General features: G+C 35.4%; 1 protein-coding gene across 5 annotated transcripts in view; it reads left to right on the forward strand.

The window, feature by feature from the left end:
- Positions 1 to 21,904, forward strand: part of MICU3 (mitochondrial calcium uptake family member 3) — an 87,945-nt gene extending 66,041 nt beyond the window's left edge. For 3 of the 5 annotated variants that reach the window (XM_060001314.2, XM_060001313.1, XM_060001316.1), the window contains 6 exons: positions 3,213 to 3,313; positions 3,815 to 3,986; positions 13,991 to 14,099; positions 16,114 to 16,271; positions 17,421 to 17,489; positions 19,209 to 21,904. In XM_060001314.2, the coding sequence (XP_059857297.1) occupies positions 3,213 to 3,313; positions 3,815 to 3,986; positions 13,991 to 14,099; positions 16,114 to 16,271; positions 17,421 to 17,489 (609 nt within the window). In that variant the 3' untranslated portion in view covers positions 19,209 to 21,904. Of the gene's footprint in view, positions 1 to 3,212; positions 3,314 to 3,814; positions 3,987 to 13,990; positions 14,100 to 16,113; positions 16,272 to 16,642; positions 16,710 to 17,420; positions 17,490 to 19,208 lie in introns of all 5 variants that reach the window. The other 2 variants (XR_009517895.1, XM_060001315.1) reach the window with 2 other exon arrangements.
- The last annotated feature ends 2,321 nt before the right edge of the window (positions 21,905 to 24,225 follow it).

Genomic DNA, 24,225 nt, shown 5'->3' on the forward strand with positions numbered 1-24,225 from the left:
ACACTGTTAGGATACCAAGGACACTGGTATAGTTTTCAGTGACTCCCAACAGTACTCTGTTTCACTGAATGGGGGGAAAAGGTTTTCACCATTTCCATTTTCTAATTTTTCTCTCTAATGTCAAACTGTTGTTTATGCCTCTGTGGGTCTGGATTATCTGGATAAGAGCAACCTAAGTCTAATAAGATTTTGATGATGAAAGACTGTAAATGAAGATTTGCTCTGCTCGATGGGCATGAGGAAAACTGGCCGAATGAGGTCATTATTTAAAAACTGTGTAAAGCAAAGCCACCTCATTTCAGTGTATTATGTCTCGAGGTAAGGAACATGACAACACTAGAGGAAGACATTCCATAATTATGTTATCAGGGCTCTCTAACTTTTGGTGTTCCTGTATCCTCTCATTTTAAGGCATTTTTTAGATCTATATAACATATATGTATAATTTCAATAACACAAAAGAAGAGTATACCATGTAAAAATATTTTTTTGCGTTAAGCTCCAACATTATTTTCTGTCTTGTCTAGTCCTTTTACAACTTCTTGGAATATACTGATTTGTCAGAAATAAATAATAATAGCTAACACTTATTGAACATTTACAATATGCCAGTTATAGTGCTGACTAATGTGAGTTTTCTAATCCTCACAACAACCCTTTAGGGTAAGTACTGTTGTTGTTCCTGAGGATAATTATATCCTCGGTGAGATTAACTTCCCCAAGGTCACCTAACTAACGAGGAAAAAAGTCAGAATTCAAACCAGAAATCTCACTCTTGACTTCATCATCCTATTTGCTCACCACGCTACTGCTTATTTGTGAAGTAGCAACTTGTTCTAAAACCTTATCCCTGCTCCTCTTCTTGGTCACTTTGCCCCTCTTCCACATTCCATCGCTCTAGCTTCCAGATGGATACCCCACTTCTTCATGCTGACCTCTGATTGGCTCGAGCCCCCACTATTATGGTCCCTTTAGGCATGCCTTCTCAAATATTTCCTCCCCCTACTAAATTAAGCTGTTCCTTGGATAATAAACTGATTAGATTTGATTATACATGATCACAAAAGAATGTCTATAATTAACAAGCTACCTTCTCCCCCCACAAAGGTCTTAATGCTTTTGTCCAAAGCATCTTATGACTACCAATAAGAACATGTATATATTTCATTTACATTCATATCCTAACCTTATCCTGAAAATGGTTATTGTAGATAGGGTTTTTCCCATTTTACAGATAAGGAAGCTGATGATCAAAAAAGGTCAGTGAACTCAGGTCTTCTGATTTTAAATCCTGTCCTCCTTCCGTTACATCAGTCTACCTTCTCAACTTAAAGCTACTGGTGGAAGTATAATAGTAGTACCTTTTGAGCACTAGTCAAAAATTACACTAATTTGTCACATAGGGGGCCTTGAAAGACTGGCACCACTAATATTCCTCAACACTCATAATAGGCTTGCTCAAGAAGATATATATGTGACACCTGGCTTCCTGGCTGTGTCTTTTTTCCCCAAGTGATCAGATCAAACCACTATCAGATCAAAGGAGTTGGTTATATTATAGGGAACTTCTCGGTTATTCCAGCTCCTGAGAATACTTGGAACTTGTCAGCAAAGTCAAATAAGAAGTAGTAGAGATCATCCAAACCAATTATTAGGAGGTTACATTCTAGAGATTATTTAGAAAAATCCAAACTAAATTACAAATATAGACTACATAGGTGATTACTAAAGAATCTCAACAATTTTAGATAATTTAAAGTAGAAGATACCCTACATGTTTTAAAGAGTCTTTAAGAGAGACATGAGTAATCCATGTAGCAGGAAGATCACTTTAGAAAAATAGTTTCATGGATTAAAAGAGGGCATGTTGAAGGGGAAAAAGCCTATCAGAAGATGTAGTCTTCTATAACTCCATTCTAGTCGTTACAAGAGAAGAAGAATATTTGGTCTAGGGAGAAGGGAAATAAAGACCCAACAAATGTTATGAAGGATAAAAATGGCTATCTTCATGAAAGATTGGGAAGGGGGCTATCAGGGATCAAAAGATTGCCAAATTTAGTGTTTGGAAGATGGGTAAGATGAGACTGTATCAGGGAACATGGAAGACGACTGATGCTTTGAAGAGAAGTATATATTTTCTATTTCTTATGTTTTCTATGGAGTGGTATCATGATTCTGGTCAAGAAGTAATAGTTTCAAATATGTACCTTTAGATGGACATTTGCAGCTATTTTTTAAATATAGAAAACGATACTTATTATTTAACCTCTTACTTTTTCTTACATTTTCCAGGATAATACATGGGGAGAGGTTATAATCACTTGAATTTTATTATTTTTGTAACTGAGTTTATAAGATAGGTATGAGTTAATGGCCAAGTGAAGAAGGAAGGAAAGAGAAAGAAGGAAGGAAAGGGAATGGGATGGGAAGGAGGGAAGAAAAAGGAAACCTATAAAGCTACATTAAAAAGGGAAGATTTTCTCAGGCCATTAAACTTTATAAGGACTATAATTAAGCTATTTTAAGAATACATTTGTTGGAACTTGTTTATCAAGTTGAATGGGGAAGGGAAAATCCTCTGGAATTAATTTCTTATCCATTCAAAAAGTAATGTAAGACTTTTCTTTGGAAAAAATTGCAGATGATATAAATTCCAAGGTAATATTACTGTAGTTTCTATTTCAAAATACAGTGTCTTCTATTTAAAGTATCATGGATAAGAATACAATAGGGAAGAATCATGGTTCAAGGAAACTATTTTATGAAGCTTGAGGCCATTCTTTTGTCAGCCCTATCTGTTCAATAATCTGAGGAATTTACCTCTTTTGGACATCCTAAGTGAATGAATTTTTCAGGTTGATTAGGAAAATCCAAAGTAAATTACTTAAATAAAAATAAAATATTTGATGATTACTAAAGGCTTTTAACTATTTTAGATCATTTAAACTATAGATACCCTATATGCACAATTTGAGGCTGAGGACTTCTTAATATAATCATAACTTTAAGTTTTTTGAAGATAAACATCAATTTCATCAGTATTTCTATTTTTGAATTTTGAACTTCTTGTTAACTGTAATGGCATGTATTAATACATCCTTCTGCTTTTCATTCTAATGTTAATGTATGTGTGTTCTTTGGGGGATATTGGGTATCTGTATTCTGTTTGGTTTTATTGCAGCTAACCTTTAAATTGTGATTTTTTTTTAAAGCGTGCTGATGACATTACAAACTTAGTAACAGATACTACACTTCTTGTACACTTTTTTGGAAAGAAAGGAAAAGCTGAGCTCAACTTTGAAGATTTTTATAGGTGAGCTTAATTTTTATATTTGTATTGAAAAATGTTAACATGCTAAAGTCAGGAAGGTCTTTAGGAATCATTTAGTGCAGTGACACTCACCTCTTTGCTGCTTTCACCTTAACTAAAGATACTCTAGAACAAATATCCACTCCTGTCAGTGCTTGTGTACCAGTAGTTCTACTGATAAATGTAACAGGAAGTCACTGAATGATGAAAAATATCCAGCTATCTGGATTGATTATTTCCTATATATTCAGAAGAAAGAATATTACCAATTCCTCAGTCTCGATAAGCTGCAGTAATAATAATAAATAGGCATGTATATAGTGTTTGCTGCAGTAAACACGAGGCAGGGCACATTAACTCCTTTAAGTCTCATCGCTACCCTGCAAGATATTCTTGTTATGCCCATTTTACAGATGAAGAAGCCAAAGTCCTGAGAGGCTAAGTACCATCTGTTACCATCACTCTTCGTTTATCTTATTCATTGTTTATGTATTTTTGTCATAGATTCATGGATAACCTCCAAACAGAAGTTCTAGAAATAGAATTCCTTTCCTACTCTAATGGGATGAATACTATCAGTGAAGAAGATTTTGCTCATATTCTTTTACGATACACAAATGTGGAAAATACATCAGTATTTTTGGAAAATGTGCGTTATAGTATACCTGAAGAAAAGGTATCTAATCCCCATTTTTATTTTGTTACATATGTTATTATCTTGTAATTATATAGGTCTGTAAAATATATTGTCCTTCAGTTAGTTCTTTTGCTCCTCTGTGGATTAATAGATTCTTTGGATATATTCCATCCTTCTTTCCTCTGTGTCTTAAGCGCTCTGGCTAAACTTTAAAATGGATTAATTTAAAATTCTGGGTTGGGACTTCCCTGGTGGCACAGTGGTTAAGAATCCGCCTGCCAATGCAGGGGACACGGGTTCAAGCCCTGGTCTGGGAGGATTCCACATACTGCGTAGCAACTGAGCCCATGCGCCACAACTACTGAGCCTGTGCTCTAGAGCCCATGAGCCACAACTACTGAAGCCTGCGTGCCTAGAGCCCGTGCTCCACAACAAGAGAAACCACCGCAGTGAGAAGCCCCCGCACACTGCAACGAAGAGTAGCCGCTACCCACTCACCACAACTAGAGAAAGCCCATGCACAGCAACAAAGACCCAACACAGCCAAAAATAAATAAATAATAAATTTTTTTAAAAATTAAAAAAATAATATAATTCTGGGTAGATATCCGTATTTTTCTTAGACATGCTGAAAACCTTTAAGGTTATTAGCAGTTGTTTTATTCACATTATGGATATCACTTTTCAAGAGAATTCTGCTGAGCTATAAGCTTTGACTACTATGTAAACATCACCTCATATAAAACAGTTTATATTGACATCATTTCAGTCACACTTTATTCATTTCTATAATACCCTTAATAAAGGGTCATTAGAAGACGGCTGTTGACGAGTGAGTGATCTTATCGGTAGTTGAAGTGAGGTTTTTCAGAGTTTGGATGGCATGAATGGTTAAGAACCTGGGACAACTGATTGTCTATTTGTTTAGTAGCAAATGTTTTGTCAGCAATTCTGAGCAGTTGCATTATCTAGTGGTATTTGAGTGCATCACTGCAACCAAATAGAACTGGTGTTACAAGTACCCCTTCAAGCATGGGATGTTTTGGATATATTGCCTTCTATTTGTGTTTGTAGAAGGATCAAGTTAATCTATCCAAGAAAAACTTGCAAACAGTTTGACTTTGTTTAAAGTGGATACACTGTGACAGTGCTAACAATTCTGCAGGTCCCCTACGGAATGAGGAAAAAAGGACTTGATGCATTTGACTGTTAGTTTATGTAATCACTTAGGGGTCTTTTATCTGTTTTACATGTTGAAGTAAAATTTTTCCAATTCATGGACACTTCCCTAAAAATAAATATCAGAAATTGTACTATTTTGTCAAGCTACGAGTGTATTATTTAGGGCCTCGAAGAATATGCTTTTTTTCTTTTATCCACTGGAAACTTATAAAAATCTGAAATTCAAAAAAATCAATTCCAGGGTGAAGTGTTTAGGGAACTCTTCGTACTGTTTTTGCACCGATTTTTTACATTTAAAATTATTTCAAAATAAAAAGTTTGGGGGAGGGGAATTCCCTGCCAGGCCAGTGGTTAGGACTATGTGCTTTCACTGCCATGGCCCAAGTTCGATCCCTGGTCAGGGAACTAAGATCATGCAAGCCGTGTGGCACAGCCAAAAAATAAAAAATTTTCTTTTAAGTTAAATTCAGCTTCTCAAAACTTCTAATTGATAGAGGTATCTTAAATGTAACAAATCATTACAGTAAGAAAAGGAAAATATAGCAAGTGAACCAGCATTGATTCTCACTGATTTTTTTTTTTTTTTTTGCATTATCTCATCAATCATTAGAACAACCTTCCAGATACTGATAAATTTCTTTTAGAAAAGAGGACGCTAAGGCTCTCAGGTACTTAAGATAGTTGCCCAAGGATTCAAACCCAAGACGCTAAGCCAGTGATATTCCTAACACACCCTACTTCTGTATTTACCATCTTTTCACCTGCCATCCTCTTCTCTCAAAAGAATAACAAGTAGTAGTACTTGAATAACATACTTTCATTTCCATTCATTTATCTAGCAGATATTAAACATCTGCTGTTTACTAGGCCTTATTTTAGCCACCGTGGATAAAGTGACAAGATAAGCAAAATCCTTCTCTCATGGAAACACTTCTTCGTGGAGAGATACAATAAACAAGTAAAGGAAAAATAGTAAATGATATCTTTTCAGATAATGATAAATATTATGAAGAGGACTAGAAAAGAAGATAGACAATCAAGGTAGCTTTTGAGGAAAGGCTGTGAGGAATGACCTGTGCCAAGATCTGGATGAAGAACCTTCCAGGCAGAGGAAACAGCAAATACTAAGGGCCTGGGGACAGAAAAAGCTTCCTTTATCTGAGAAATTGCCAAAACGGTAAAGTCGGTGAAGGGGAAATAGTAGGAGATCGAGGAGAGATAGATTAGGGGTCAGGTCTCAGAGGACCGTGTAGGCCAAAATAAGAAGTTTAGATTTTATTCTAATAGTGATTCTAAGAGTGATGGTAAGCTACTATAGTATTTAAACTTTAAAGCAGTGGTAAGTAAACTACCTACTTCCTATTTTTGTAAATAAAGTTTTATTGGAACATAGCCACGCTCATTCTTTAATGGATTGTCTCTGGCTCCTTTTGAGCTATAACAGTAGAGTTGAGTAGTTGCAACATGCACCATATAACCTGAAAAAATAAAAATATTTATTCTCTGACCCTTTATAGAAAAAGTTTGCCAATCTTGTTTTAGAACATAGGTGTCATGTTTGTTCATTCAACAAGTATTCATTCAGTGAGTATTTGCTGTCTACTATGACACTCAAATCTGATCTAACTCATGAGCCAGATATGACCTGATGCATGTCTCAAAAGATCATCGTGGCTGGTGTATACAGAATAGACTTCAGTTGGCCAAGGTTTGAAAGAAGAAGGCAAGTTAGAATGTTGTTATAATAGGAGTATAGGTAAGAGATGAGCATGGTTTGGACCAGGGTGAAACTAGGGAAAAGTGGTCCGATATTGGATCATTTGAAAAGTAGAGCTGATAGAACATGTTGCTGGATTAGACTGCAATATGATGGAACAAGAATCATGAAGAACTCCTAGGTTTTGGCCTGAACCACATGGTGAAACAGTGCCATTTATTGAGCTAAGCAAGACTACAAGCTTGGGATTAGGAAAGAATCAATGGTTTTATTTTGGACAAGTTAAATTTGAGATCCCTATGAGGTATCCACTTGAAGAAATTCTGCAGGCAGTTGGATGTGTGACTCTAGCATTCAGGGGTGCAATGAGGACTACTTTTGGTGTATAGACTTCCAAATGGTGTCTCCAGTTTAAACGTCTCCCCTGAATTTCAGTCTTTTACTTCATACCGCCTACTCAGCATCTCCAGTAGTATCCAATAGACATCTCAGGCTTAATGTTGCAAAACTCAACTCCTGAGCATCCCCCCAAAATCTTGCTCCACGCGCCATCTTCCCTGCTTGAATTAATGGAAACTCCATTCTTCGTAGTCGTTCTAGCCAAAATTTTTGGACCTCTCCCTCTCATTCTACATACAATCCACCACAGATCCTCCTGACACTGCTCCTGTCAGCACTTGATCACTCCTTGCCACCTGCACTGCTACCACCCAGGTCAGTTGCCTCCTAAGTCACCTCTCTGCCTCCAGCTTTGCCTCCCTGCCATCCGCTCCCCGTTCAGCATTTAAGGAAGCGCTTTATACCATGATTCAGATCTTATCATAGTCACTCCCCATTTTTCTCCTTACAGTGGCCTCCAAGGCCTACACAGGCTGCTCCCTCATTACCTCGGACCTCACTTCCTGCCATTCTCCCCTGTCCTCGCTCTGCTCCAGCCACACTGGCTACTTTACTGTTTCTCAAATACCAGGCAGTCTGCTGTCTCAGGGGTTTTGTGTGTGTTCTTTTCTCTGCCCAGAATGCTCTTCTCTTAGATATGCTGTGTATATCGCTCACTATGTTATTTCTCAATGAGGCCTACCCTTCCAATCTAATATATAAAGACTCACCTATTATATAAATAATATGTAACATACTATGTAAGTAATAATCTAGTAGATAAATTATAACCCTTTCCCTTGGCATTCCCTATTCCTTCTTCCCTTAATCTGTTCTTATTTCCATAGCGTTATTGTCTTCTAACATACCATATAATTTACTGTTTATTTTTCATTGTTTATCTGGATAAATAATAGTATTGACATTTACTTATTTTTATTATTTGTTGTCTGTCTCCCCTAACTAGAACATAAACTCCAGGAAGGCTAGTGTTTTTATCTTTTTTATTCACTCATATATCCGCAGCACCTAGAGCCCCTGTCAAATGAATTGATAGATAATATTTAAAGATGTGGAACTTAAAGCTTTTCTGTTTTTGTGAATTTTATCTACATATATATTCACTCATATGAAATGGTAGATATATACAAAGTTATTTATTATAGCATTGTAGCAAAAGATTGGAAACTACCTGCCTCTTTCAGTAACATACTGGTTAAATACCAGAAACTACCTCTTGCAGTAAGTTACTGGTTAAATAAATTATGATGTAACTATAAAATGGGAAAAGGTGCAGCTGGAAAAAGACTAAGAAAGGTCTTTATGTACTAATATAGAATGATCTCCAAGATGCAGTAAATGAAAAAGAACACAACTTAGAACATTGTATATAGTATACTACCATTTGTTTAAAAAGATAGCCTATGCTAATTCTAGAAGGACCCACAGAACTAAAAACATTGGTTCCTCCAAGGAAAGGAACTACATGGCTAGGTGACAAGGGTGGGAGAAAGGGAGATTTTGTGTTGTATATTCTTTTGTGCCTTTTGAATTTTGAACAGGTGAATATATTGCTATATAAGATAACTAACTTAAAAAAATGTTAAATACCATGGGACCAGGTGAACTTATCTAGGAGAGAATGTAGATAGAGACTGTAGAAGGGAAGGGAAGAGGGCTTCTCATCATAACCACATAATGTAAATATTAACAAGAAAGTAATAAAATTACCGTTATTAAGCTTTGAGGACACTGATGTTCAGAAAGATTTAAGAGACTTACCTTATTAGGTCATTCGGCCAGTAAGTTTCAGAGTTTGAATTTTCTGCTTTTTTCACAATGGTACACTTCCCTCAATCTTTCAAAGTTGTTTATATATTTCTAAAAGTTATTATGTATTTGCTATTTAGATCAGTTACTGATCTAAATAGCACACTTAATTTATGATATGAATATGAATTTTGTGTTGAGAATAAACATAGTTTATATTCCTGAGGTCCTCTTAAGCGCATGTTTTCTAAATGGTCGTTTTAGTTTGGATGATAATTTGTCTTGATGATGTTTTTGGCTTTTTCAAGTTAAATCTTTTCCTCATTCTAGTCTTTTGATTTTTTCAAATTTTACCGAGTTAAAAATCATGTAACATAAAATTAACCATTTTAAGCTGAACAATTCAGTGTCATTTAGTATATACACATGTTGTACAACCACTATCTCTGTCTATTTCCAAAACATTTTCATTACACCAGAAGTAAACCCTGTACCTATTAAGTGTTTTCCCCCAGCCTCTGGTAACCATCAGTCTGCTTTTTCTCTCAGTGGATTTAACCATTCTGGCTATTTCATATAAAAAGAATCAGGCAATATGTGACTTTTCATGTTTGGCTTCTTTCATAATGTTTTTGAGGTTCATCCACATTGTAGCATCTATCAGTACTTCATTCCTTGTTATGGCTGAATAACGTTCCATTGTAGGTGTATACCACTATTTGTTTATCCAGTCATCTGCCCATAGCCATGTGAGCTTTTCCCACCCTTTGGGTATTGTGAATAATGCTGCTATGAATATGTGTGTACATGTATTTTTTTGTTTGAATACCAGTTTTCAGTTCTTTTGGGTATATACCTAGAGTGGAATTGCTATATATATAAATTATAGCCATCCTAGTGAGTATGAAGTGTTATCTATGTAATCACCTTTACCTTTACCTTAACCAGAACTCTTTATTTCTTTATATAGCTTTGAGTTGCTATCTAGTTTCTTGTCTTTTCAGCCTGAGGGACTTCCTTTAGCATTTCTTGTAGGACGGATCTGCTAGTGATGAATTCCCTTAGCTTTTGTTTATCTGAGAATGTCTTAATTTCTACATTTTTGAAGGATACTTTTGCCACATACAGAATTCTTGGTTGACAGGTTTTTTTCTTTCAGCACTTGAAGTATCCCACTCACTTCTTGCCTCTGTGAGTTCTGATGAGAAATCAGCTGCTAATCTTATTGGGGATCCCTTCTATGTGAAGAGCTGCTTCTCCTCTGCTGCTTTCAAGTATCTCTGGCTCTGGCTTTTGACACTTTGAATATGTGTCTTGGTGTGGGCGTTTTTTAGTTTATCCTACTTGGATTTCATTGAGCTTCTCAGATGTGTAGACTCCCGTCTTCCCTCAAATTTGGTGTTTTCAACCATTATTTCTTTAAATATTCTTTCGACTCCTTTCTCTCTTTTCCTTCTGGAAGTCCCATAACGTATGTATGAACTTGATGGTGTCCCCAGGACCCTTAGGCTCTGTTCACTTTTCTCTTTTTTTTTTCCTGCGGTACACGGGCCTCTAACTGTTGTGGCCTCTCCCATTGCGGAGCACAGGCTCTGGACGCGCAGGCTCAGCGGCCATGGTTCACGGGCCCAGCCGCTCCGCGGCATGTGGGATCTTCCCAGACCGGGGCACAAACCTGTGTCCCCTGCATCGGCAGGCGGACTCTCAACCACTGCGCCACCAGAGAAGCCCTGTTCACTTTTCTTCATTCTTGTTTCTTTCTGTGCCTCAGACTGAATAATTTCAATTGTCCTCTCTTTAATTTCGTAGATTCTTTCTTCTGTCTGCCCAAATCTATTGTTGAACTTCTCTAGTCAGCTTTTCATTTCAGCTATTGTACTTTTAAGCTCCAGAATTTTTATTTGGTTCCTTTTACACTTTCTGTCTCTTTATTCTCATTTTGTTCATACATGGTTTTCCTGATTCCCTTTAGTTCTTTGTCCATGGTTTCCTTTAGCTCTTTAAGCGTATTTACAACAATTAATTTAAAATCTTTTTTTCTTTGGTCCAATGTCTTGGCTTCTTTAGGGATGGCTTCTGTTGATTCTTTTTTTTCTTCTTGTGAATGGGCCATATTTTCCTGATTCTTTGTATGCACTGTAATTTTTTGCTAAAAACTAGCCATTTTGAATATTATATGGTAACTCTGGAAATCACATTCTCCCTTACAGTTGTCCATTTGCAAAATAGCTTGGATAAGTCACTAAACAGTCACTAAAAAGTCCTTGTCGTGTGCAGTCACTTAAGACTCTGTTCCTTTATCTTAGGGGTTAGCCAGAGAACTGACAGAGATTTCCTTAAATGCCTGAAGCCAAGAAGAAAAAAATATAGTACTGTCCCAGTCTTTGCAGTTAAGCTGTGAGCTGGAGCACTCCTTCAACACTACGCCAGGCTACCTAAGCCCCTTTATTTACCTTCACCTCCTGCTTTCACAGAGCTCACTTATCTGCCAGAGGTGGTAACCTAGGGTCCTCGCAGGTCTGTTAAAGCATGTGTCAGTTCCTGGGCATGTCCAATTTCCCAAGTATATGCAATAGCGCTGTGAGCCCCTATTCTCCCAGTAATCATTCTCTTCAGCCTCCTCCTTCCCAGGCTTTTGGATTCTGTCTGCCACTTGTCTCCTCTGTCGTCCCTTGCCCCAGCTGGCATAGAGTGTGTATGTCTTTAAATGTTTTAATAGATGTCACTGTCACCAGGAAAGCCATTCTAGTCCAAGGGGAAAAGGGTGAAACAAAAGTTAGCCTCTGTGCTGGTCCTTCAGGGAATCACCGGACAGGTCAAATCACATATCATGACAATTTGAGAACAAGGCACCCTTACTGAAAATCAGTTGACCATAGATATTTGGGTTTATTTCTGGACTCTCAGTATATATGTATTTTTGATACTTTAAAGTCGTCAGATATTATCATCACTTTATTTTTGTTACAATGTAAGCTACTTCTTTTTACTCCACTTCTAACGATTAGGACACACTCCATTCAAGTCCCAGTGGTTCATTACAGAAGTGATTCTGGGAATAAGAATGGGGAGGGAGAAGAAATGGCCATACCCCTGTCTCTCTGCCACTTCCCCAGACTGTCTGTCCCTCACTTCTGTTAAGAATGGATTGCTTTAAATAATCGCCATCAAAATGAATGCCCTATTTTTCAATTTACAAACACAAAGAGTTTAATCTGTACAAAACAATTACTGTATGGTTTTGAATTTGCCCTGTCTTTCCAAACATGAGATCCCCATTTTGAAAAATCCAAAGGTTCAGATGGAGAACATTGTATTCTGTCATTCTTTGATTTGCTTTTAATTTTAAGCTCCCTAAAAGTATTGACATTTTTGTTTACACTTTGTTTTAAAATATCCCATCCTCTTGTTTTTCACTTTTACCAGCATTAACCTGTCACCTTGACACAGAGATTGTTGCTGGGACAGCTGATCCAGCACAAACTGATACAGAACCAGAGCAGTGGCCAGTTTCCCTGGCAACAAGCTCTTCACATCAAGACAAACCCCTTCTGGCTCAGTCTCCCTAATTGAGTCAAACAGTCCTGTCAGGAAAACATGGCAGGGGGGATCAGATCACAGAGCAGAATCCAGAGTTGGAATGGCCATAAATGAATGTAAGGAAAGAGAAAAAGAAAAAGTGAAGAGAAATGACAGTGATGATTCTCCTTGAAAGTAAAGAGGGGTTATAATTGAAGTGGAACTAATGTGTATTAAAATTTGGTATTATTATTTCAATAACAAATTGATAATATTATTTTGATAATAAATCACTTAATCAGTAGCTGGCTTATATGAAAATAAACTCTCTGGTTCTTTGCCCAGCTTTCCAGTGCCACCTCCTTAGCTTCCCTTCCCCTGCTACCCCAGTAGTAAGGTCAGAATTTGTGAAGCCTAAGCTCTCAGCCCTCTGCTTGTTCTCGGTTTACTTTGTCTCTCAATTTTGTTCATCTTGCTGAGCAGAACACATCAAGCAAATGCAGCCCTTTGTATCCAAATTCGTATTATCAGAGATACATTGTGCTTATTTCAAGCAACTTTCCTGTTTAATTGAAGTTATAGCAGTGGCAATAATTTCAATTTACGTAAATGAAATTCCAGAGTCCTTTCCATGACCCTACCGGAAGCCCTGTGTTGGGCCTCCCAGAGCTCTGCTACAGTCATTGTACTTCCTCCTGTTATTCTGGCAGCCTTATCATGGCAGGAACAAGTAAAAATACATGACTGTTGGCTTATTAGACATATTTATTTTGCATTGTCATTATAAAGACATTAATGACCTAATGCTGAAATATATTTAAGGAGAAATACATGTACAGGAGAAACTGGGGGGTTTTTTTGTTGTTTTTTTTTGTGTGTTTTTTTTTGCGGTACGTGGGCCTCTCACTGTTGTGGCCTCTCCCATTGCGGAGCACAGGCTCCGGACATGCAGGCTCAGCAGCCATGGCTCACGGGCCCAGCCGCTCCATGGCATGTGGGATCTTCCCCGACTGGGGCACGAACCCGTGTCCCCTGCATTGGCAGGCAGACTCTCAACCACTGCGCCACCAGGGAAGCCCAAGAAACTGTTTTTAGAGGGTTTTTTTTTTCTTCTTTTTCCTTAATGATCATACTAACTTTTAAAGTTTAAGAAATTCAGGCCTGAAGTGAGAATTTCCAAAAATGGAAACTTTTAAATTTATGTTTATTGTAGCATTTTTAACTTTGTGCTGATATGACAGTGTTTTAAAAATATTTTCACCTATCATTGCTAATAGTAGCAACATTACCCAGTGGAAAAAATTTGAGTGAATTTTACATTTCATTTGGAGAAAGAAGGTTTCAGAAGGTACCCTGGAAATATATACTTACAAGATATATTGCTGATGCTCAATCTACTTATTTCTAGTAAGCGTAGATATTTATTTAAATCAATTTGACAATGCTAAATATATTTACATATATTTTCCCAATATAGGGCATTACATTTGATGAATTCAGGTCATTTTTCCAGTTTTTGAACAACCTAGAAGACTTTGCAATAGCCTTGAATATGTATAATTTTGCAAGTCGCTCTATAGGGCAAGGTAAGTAACAAACTTTCAAAAACTAAAAGCAAACCATATTCCTACATTGCTTCTGGTGACTTTGACAACAAATTAACTAGATATATCATATTAGCCATCAGTTTGCCTGAAAGTTTGGTGTATACTTCAACAGGAAATTTGTTTTCCCTAAGCTAAATTTAGGAAAATATGCTACTATTTTGTATTAAATTTATGATTGTCCTTCACTGCATATTATGGGAAAAGCTAATGATGTTTGTAAAGGTTTAAAGAGGAAGAAACCTCATGGCTGCTTGGTAACCTCGAGGGGATATGTGTCTCCCTATAGAAGAGCCAGCTGGCCATGCCGCAAACATCATCACAGGGTGATATTCATATTATTTGTTTGTCTTACTGATTTTACCCACACTCTCTGCTGGCTCAGAAACCTGAATTTTGTCAACAGAGCCACCTCTTAGCCATGGACTTACATTAGCCAAGTTTTAAGAACGATATATAAAAATGACAGTCAATTTTGCTTGATTTACCAAAAAATACAACTGCCATAGAATTCTGAATGCCGTAGTCCTCAGGACCTGCTCATTCTTTCCCTGTAGGTAGACTAACAAGTCAAGTCCTTTTCCCAGCATTCTGTAGCTATGACCCACCTTCCCTTCCCTCGTGGCCATATTGTTTTTAAATATTCTTGCCATATGAGGACTTTCTGGTTATGTCTTTATGGTGATTTTACCCGTGTCTGCCATAATCTAATAAGTGCTAATCCCCCAGTTCAATCTCAGAGGACAGTCTGGTTATTTTATTACCAAGTTCTAGGGACAAGGCAAACCGGAGCCTCTAAGTGCTAATAATTCTCTTTCCCCAAAACACAGATAGTGAATCCCTCGCATAGCTTCATTCACTTACTCATTGAGGAAGAGAAACCTAAAAACTGAAAAGTTTTCATATTTCACCCTTTGACTGGTCTAGATATTCAAATAAGGCATCTTCTTAACACATTTTAGTGTTTTAAACCCAAAACCTTTGGGAGCCCTGCCTTAACAGGCCAATGTTTTACTGCCATGGTAAACCTACTAATCAACTTTAAAAAGAGAAAAAGTCAGTATCTGCTTAGCTGGTTCAGAATGGAAAGTTGCTCTTTTACTTTGTGGAACTGAATGAAACGAAATGAAAAAAATCACTCTTGCAGGTGCTAGGAATACATCTGTCTCTTTTTTTTTCTTCTGTTGCCACTTCTAGCACGTTAATTCACGTTATCACCCCTTAGAAAGAGCTATTGCTGTAGCCACCGCAGTGGTATTCCTGCCATTATCCACTCTCCTCTCTGATGTTTCCCGGACAACTCACAGAATAATCTTCCTAAAACAGATTAACCCTGACACACCTGCTATGGAAAATTCTTCAGTTCCCCAATTGCCTGTTGAAGATCGTACAGGTTCCTCACCTCAAAGTCCCCCTGCAGAGCTTCCCCAGCTCCTGGGTGTCCAGGCTGCTCATTTTCTGAACATGCCTGGTGCTCCTGTGCCCTGCCCCACCTTTGTTCTTTCATGTCATCATCTGCCATTTCCTCTCATCTCTACAAGCTGAAATCCTTTATCCTTCAGGGCTGAACTCAGATACAAAGCGGCAGCCTTCCCTAATCGCTGTCTTCTCTCTCTTTTCCCTACTCCACGCTACCCCACAAGTAACCACTCATTTCCAAATTCTCATAGCGCTTTGTTGCTGCTTTTTGTGTGGTCCTGTGTAATGATTATTTGGGCAGGTGTGTCATCTCCCATCTGAACTGTAAGTTTCTTGAGAGCTTATTCACCTTAATAACCTCTAAAGTATCTGTGGTTGATAGTAGGCCCTTTTAATTAAAACCGCAAAAAATTTTATGTTCCCTAAAAAGATGGCATGATTAATGAAAAGTGCTATGTTACATAAGATCATGACCCATGTTTAGAAAAAAAACCTTCTTTTATAACCTTGCTAGTAATTAACACATATTATAAAAATAATGTTAATGGTTTACTCCTTTTCTGTGTCATTTATCTAGATGAATTTAAACGTGCCGTCTATGTAGCCACTGGCCTCAGACTTTCACCACATTTAGTGAACACAGTCTTTAAGATTTTTGATGTTGACAAAGATGATCAATTAAGCTATAAAGAATTCATTGGAATTATGAAAGACAGACTCCATAGAGGATTCCGGGTAAACCTATAAATTTCAACCCTATTGCTATCCTTTTAAAAAACTGAAAGAAAAAAATCCATCTAAGTTTCAGAAACAATTTATATAAGTTTTTAAGGATATAAACAGGAAATGTTATATTTGAAAAGAAAAAACATAAGGCCCTACCTATTTTCAAAAACAATTTGAAGAGATAAAAGGTGATGCTTTTTTAAATATAAAATCAGTGTGAATTTTAATAACTTATTTTCATATTCAATTAGTTTAATGTCTTCATCCCAGTTTGTGGGGGGGAAATGTTGCCAAATATTTTGATTCAGTCTGCACACTGGCTGTTTAAGACTTGCTAGTATACAAAGAAATATCACTATTTCTCATTTTATATGATGCAGATTTCCACTAGGCAACGTGAGGTTCTTAAGTCACTGCATATTCAGTACTTTTTATATGGAAAATGAGGTAAAAAATGTTTTTTTGTCTGTTGAACTGTTCTTTCCTTTTAACATCTTATACTGCAAAATAATTACAAGAAATTCAGTGATTTTTCTCAGAAATATGTTTTAAAGAATGAAATGTAGCATAAATCAATAAATGTTTACACATTTAATGTATTTGGATGTGCCACAAATGGAAAAAGAAAAAAAAATATGATTAACAGCTAGAATATTCAGTCTTCCCTCTTTGGTAACAGTACCCCTGAGCATTATACATTTAAAAAGAAAATATATATATATGTACAAAAAAATCAAGATTCATCTGAGACAATGTTTTTAAAGATTTTTAATGGATTCTTAAAATCCCAACTGTCTTGGTAAAGATACCGTGTACTTAACTGCCACCTAGTGGTTAGTTATTAACATTTGCGGTGATGGCACAAATGCCTAAAAGGGCATGCGTTGAAAATCATTTTTTTCCTCAAATATTTTAGAATAGCAAGATCAAACTAAAATATTGGGTTGGCCAAAAAGTTCGTTCAGGTTTTTTGTAAGATGTTACGAAAGACACGAACAAACTTTTTGGCCACCCCAATATAAAACTATGCTATAAACCCTTGACACTGTATTTCTCTCTTAGATTTTATGTATTTTTATTTTTGCCTTATTTATTGAATATCTGTGACCCCATAACATTTTATTTACATTTGCACACTCTTAATCCTCTGTTCCACAGGGTTATAAAACAGTTCAGAAGTATCCCACTTTCAAATCCTGTCTGAAGAAGGAACTTCATAGCAGATAAGTATGTTAGCACCTGTTTGTCTAAATTTGTTCAGTAACAGTAAAAGAAGGGTCATAATTTATACTTCTCTTACAACATTTAGGTAATAGCTGAAAGAAATAGAATTATAATTTATTTTTAATGTTTAGGTCACTAATTCAAGTTAAGAATTAGTCTTTTAATGATTTCATTTTACACCATACAATTCAGTTTAAGAATAGTTATTATAACAAAGCATTAGTTTGCCACTGTTAAGTTGTGATCTAAAAATGAACTGGAATAAATACTCATCTGACTGGAATTCTCATGAATGTTGCGACTGAAAATTTTTCTGCTTAACCTGTAGTTTTGTATCTGAGCAGATACAATATAATGAATCCAGATTGCATTTTTATAATCTAGGATTACTAGCATCTAAGGGATATTTGTAACTATTTTTTAGGATCATGATTCCAAACATCTGCTACAATAATAGCAACTAAATTTTTTTAGAGTTATTTTGGGTGCCTGGCACTATACTAGGTGTTCTTCTACATGTAGTATTTCATTTAATCCTTACAGATAGATATCCCATTTAACAGCAGAGAAAATAGAGACTTGGGGAGTCATTTACCCAAGATAACTTGCTAGTAAGTTGCAAACCAGGATTTGAGCAATTTGAGCCTCATTCTGTGTGATGACAAAACCATCTTAGTTATTATTTACTACACCATCACCATGGAATGAAATAGTTGAGGAAGATACGGGAGATTTGTTCAGTTTGTATCAACCCAAATAAGTATCTCAGACTTGTTGCTGACCTCCAAAATGAGAGATTTGTTTTTCCTTTTTTCTTTTTGTTTTTCTTTTAAAAGTCAACTATAGCTATAAAATTTTGGTTGATTGTGGGTTCTGATTAGGTCTCTGCAGTGAAACTTTCATTCATTTACATGCTTGCAAATACCTATTTTTTTCAAGATTAAAACATTTATATTTGTCTAGAGTGGCATTACCAAAGTGGTACATATGCATAGGATGTCAATGTATATTAGTTAAAAGACCAAAAGCTGTTTAGAAATAAGTATGAGAAATATCATAATAGATATGGTTAAATAGGTTCCTTAGGACTTACAGATCTTAATATGCCACTATTGATTTTTCTCTCTAAAAGAAAACAGCAGTATTTGGTATTTTGCAAAGTAGCTTTGAAGCCTAATATTTTATGGAACCCATTTAGGGAATTGCTGGTCTAAAATGTTTAGTGGTAAGTAGGCTTATTTACTTATCTAAGGTGGTAACTGTTGTGATTGAGCTAACAGAAGAAGTCACGTCTTCCTAATCTCTATTTTGAGGAACTTTATATTGCCTTTATTATAAGAAGTTAAGCTAAACATTTAAAAAAATAGTAGGACTATACCATTTATATGTTCATATAGATAGTGTTTCCAACCAGCCTGTAATAGTGTCACATTGACATTATTGATTCTGTGTAGTAGTATATAGAACCATAGAAAAAAATGACTACTTAGATTCTAGAACTTTGTAAGACTGTGGATTAGACAAGTTACTAAACAAAACACTGAACCTTTAAATTTAAGGAAATAGTTTATGATTAAGTCTTTGATTCTTATACTTGCTGTTGCGTGTTTTTATCATGTGCCTTACTGTTTCCTGTGATTATTATAATGATTAATGCTGTTACCTCCGAATTTCATCCTAAAAAATGTTACTTTTATGTATTACATATATTTTTTTAATTAGGTACTTCTAAAGCAAAGTTTAAAGGATTATTATCTACTTGAAAGTGCAAGAAGCAAAAACTTCAGCGGGTGGAAGCAGGTCTGAGATCAGAACTTGTGTAAATGAAGGAAAAGGTGAAATGCTAATTATAATTTTTTCTTTAACTGAATTTTTGAATATAAGATGCATCTTCTTAGTGATTACTAATGTTACATGTTATCATGCATCTTCTTACTAATTACTAACGTTACGTGTTATCATGTTGAGCTTTTGACTTGATTTACTGAACTCTGCACTTTTTCATTCCCTTCGGATTCTTCCAGTGACTATATAAGAATGTATTTTAATTTTTAAAAAAATTTATTAGAAATTTGTCTCATTTCAAAATAATGTATGACTCCTGGAATCTAGATCACTTAAAAATGAACAGCAACATATTTTTGGTTTTAGACTGAACTTATTATCAGAAAATGAATATTCCTTGAGATTTATCTTAGGGCCCTTAGAATTGTTAATAGATCTCCAGGCTTTTAATTACATTGAAGTAATTTTGAAACACAAATAGAAATTAAGCTACTATACAATATGATGGTTTACACTGTACTTTTAACTTTTAAAATTGCTTAATTAACATATATTGTTTGAATCATATAAAGTTTTTTTAAAGTTTTTGTTCATTTACCAAAGTCAACAGAATGTCTGATATTATTTTATGTATACAGTAATTTAAAATGTAAATTTTTTTCTCAAAAAAACTCATACATTAATGGTAGAAACAGTGGTAGTTTTTGTAGCAGTAGTCACTGTTGTTGTCGTTATTGTTTTAAACATGGTGCATCTCCTGATAGCAGATGGTACATGTTAATAACAGTAGTAAAAATAATATCTTGAGGCTCTGTAACTTATCGCATATTGTTATTATGTGTCTGTGGTGTCAAAATGAGTATTATAAAAGATTAATATAAAATGGTTCAGCAGACTGAAGTCTATATTAGGTAGAAGTTAATATTTGTTTCTTGCGAAAGGACCACATGTTAAAGTAATGCCAAACAGCCAGTAATCATGAATACTTTAAATAGACTTTATTATTTCAAAATGTCTTAAAAGAGAAAAGATAAACTTTCTATTGAAAAACAGCAAAATTATATTTTCTCCTGGAGAAAATAACTTGATAGGATTTAATGGAAATCTGTTCAATTAAAAAAACGTAGTTTATAAAAAGTTACTATGCAAAAATAGAACAATGAATTTAAATTATACTGTATGTGGAAGATAGGTTCATTTATCTTCTAAGATGTACTAAATATAAACTGCACACACTCCAACTGTTATCTTGCTTTTACATATGAAAATGGGAAATACTGACTTTGTTTTTGTTAAGTTATTAAAGGTGAATTTGATAGTTCTGCATCAGCCTATTTATAAAAGTAATGTTATTCCCAAGAATATGTTGTTAGCATTGACAATGCATTTTTAGACTTTTTACATTCTTTATCTGATATTATTTATTACATTGATATAGAAATATGTGATTCATCAGTTTTAGGATTTCACATAGTATAATTTCACCTGCTTTGCAGGTTGATTCAGTTGATTAACTAAATGAAAATGTCTACCTTCTCATTTAACGTGCCCCAGCTCTATTTTACCTTACACTGAATGTTCTCAATATTATTTGCTATCTAAAAGAATGGAAAAAATGCAACTTACTTTTATCTTCAATTATAAACGAAATTATCTTGCATATATGGAAAAATTGCTATTTAGAACAGTCCTATAAATAGATATTAAAAACTGAATTAGCTCATTAAGATTCTTTATAATTCTGCCATTCTCCCAAGGAATACTACATACGTAACCTTTATTCTTTATTGCTTATCAGATTGAATGGATACTCATCTGCTTGTAAGACTGCAGCATAATATTAAAATGCAAATAAATAAAATATTCTGATCAATTAAAATGGAAAAGAGTAGTAAATTATGGTGATTCTCCACATATTATCAGTCTTGAACTTTATCATCTATAAAATGGGAGGTAAAAATATCTCACTGGACTGTTGTTTACATCAATTTTAAAAATTTTAAGTGCTTTGAAAATAGTAATGTACTAAATACATGTATGCTATTCTCAGTATTTCCTTCTACAAACTATTCCTTGGAAAGATGAAGCTATACATGAAATTTTAGTATCATACTCTTTACAGAAGACTTTATGATGAAAGGTTTATGGTAATTCTCAGAATCATTTCTTATTATGAATTTCATTTAAGTTCCAGTTTATTGTTCTTATTATAACTGTAAAGTGACCTGTCTTACATTCTTATGTTATCTTAAAATAAATACACTTGCTCTTGAATCAAGAAATTTAGTACTTTGCTTTTCTGTATATCTGTGGACTAACGTCTTTCTGAAAAATGTCACGTATAAACTTTGAAAATCTTTGTTGATTACCAAACCTCCATTGATTTTATGCCCTCTGCTATAGCAATACATGCCAAGAAATTAATCTCATCAACACTTCTGTAAGTAAATACATCATAGAGCCATAAAGCCTCTCAAAGTGTATAATAGGAATTCATACATTATATTGATAAAATATTATCATTGGTACTGGAAAACTTTCAGAAAGTTTACATGTGAATGGAATATCAATTTTCCTTTACAGACTAACTGTTTAAATGGTTTAAAATCATTAAACCAACATGCAGCAGCCCGTTTCACTAATGTTGGTATTTTGTAGGTATCATCTTACTAAGACAACTCCTAGAAATTTACCAATTTTCAAAATACATTTCAGTAGTCCCCCCTTATCCATGGCTTCACTTCCCGTGGTTTCAGTTACTCGTGGTCAACCTGGGTCCAAAAATATTAAATGGAAAATTCCAGAAATAAAAAATCCATAAGTTTTAACTTGCTCACCATTCTGAGTAACATGATGAAATCCCACTATGTCCTTCCTGGGTTGTGAATCGTCCCTTTGCCCAGTGTATCCCACCCTTTAGTCACTTAGTAGCCGTCTTGGTTATCAGATGGATGTCATGGTATCACAGTGTTTACATTCAAGTGACCCTTATTTTACTTAATAATGGACCCAACGTGCAAGAGTAGTGATGCTAGTAATTTGGATATATTAAAGAGAAGCTGTAAAGTGCTTCCTTTAAGTGAGAAGGTAAAAGTTTTCAACTTGGGCTTCCCTGGTGACTCAGTGATTGAGAGTCCGCCTGCCAATGCAGGGGACACGGGTTCGTGCCCCGGTCCGGGAGGATCCCACATGCCACGGAGCGGTTGGGCCCGTGAGCCATGGCCACTGGGCCTGCGCGTCTGGAGCCTGTGCTCCGCAACGGGAGAGGCCACAGCAGTGAGAGGCCGGCGTACCGCAAAAAAAAAAATAAAAATAAAAGTTTTCAATTTAATAAGGAAAAGAAAACTATTCTGAGGTTGCTAATACCTACGGTAAGAACGAATCTTCTATTTCTGAAATTGTGAAGAAAGAAAAAGAAATTCATGCTAGTTATACTGTCACACCTCAAACTGCAAAAGTTACAGCCACAGAGTGTAGTAAATGCTCCGTTAAGATGGAAAAGACACTTAATTTATACAAGCAGATATTTTGAGAGCGAGAGAGACCACATTCACATAACTATTATTACAGTATGCTGTTACAAGTGTTCTATTTTATTATTAGTTACTGTACCTAATTTGTAAATTAGTCTGTATCATAGGTATGTATATATATAGGAAGAAAATTTTTTTTCTCTGAATTTACCTTTTTATTGTCTCCTGTGCTTGTTTTGCGTATTCAGCAGCTTTTAATTCTGTCTCTGATTATTTAATTTCAGTTTCTTTGAAGTTTTCTTCTCCCTTCATTGCCTCATTCCATTTTTCTGTTTGTGTTTTAGGTGTCTCATATTAGAGGTTTTTCTCGAATATCTGGTAATCTTTTGTTATATGTTCATATTTTAAAACAAACTAGAAGCTCTGTGTGCATGGAGTGAGCTTTTGGCCAATGGATTCCACTCATTGCTCTTCTGGCTGGGCCATTTCATATGAGGGGCTGTGACTATCAGTATTGCTAGGTCTTTTTCTCTTTGGTCAGATTTCTCCTGCCTGTTAGTCCACAGCCTAGCTGCTGTTGTGTTCAGAGGCCCTTTGAAGATGGAGCCATAGGTATATTTAGTAAAGGGGGCCATAAGCTCATGTATTTAATGAGCTGTTATTGAGCTGTTTGAGTATTTTTACCATGTCTTTGTTTACTTTTTCAAGAAAAGCACATTTTTAAAACTTAGGACCTCAGTCTGGGAAAAGTGGGACTAAATCATGAAGGTCATGTGCTGGATGGATTTATTCACCAAATCCAGAATTTGGTTACTTCTTCTTGAGGCAGATAGAGATAGTTTTAAGAAAAATAAATGTATAATGGTGATTTTGAACTGATGGAACTACCACATGTTTAAGCTTGGGTGGTAGAGATGAGGAAGAGATTAATTGATAAAGGAACGTCAGTGAATATCAGTTATTGGATTTTAAAGTTAAAGATAGCAGACATACTCTCCTACAAGACATATTTTGGTGACATTTACCACAGAGACCAAGAACTGAACTTGATTATTAGCCTAATTAAGTATGGCATTTTCTATCGCATATTTTCAAGGATGAAGCAAGTAGCTTGAAGGTAAGCAGATTTGTCTTCTAGCGGATTTTAAACTGTGATAAAATGAGAGTTTAGGACAGAAGGAAAGACAACTAATAAAGATATTTGTAATCTGTGGTATTTAATGCTTTATTCCTTGTAAGCTGTAGGTGCTATAAGAGTTAAAAGTTCAAGCTGAAAAATCTACAAAAACCACTCTGAAAATCTATACTTTTTTATTTCACTGCTCTTTGGTGCTAAGAGGTTCTCAAGAAGGTGAGTATCTTATGTACCATTTGTGCTGTAATATTTAATTACAGTGAGTGTACAGAAGATTAGCTGTCTCAAAGGTTCTTTTGAAATCAGATTGCACATCAAAACTGCATTGTGCCCTGCTAAGTAAGCA

The sequence above is a fragment of the Delphinus delphis genome, chromosome 21 (genome assembly GCF_949987515.2).
Source record: "Delphinus delphis chromosome 21, mDelDel1.2, whole genome shotgun sequence".
NCBI lineage: Eukaryota > Metazoa > Chordata > Mammalia > Artiodactyla > Delphinidae > Delphinus > Delphinus delphis.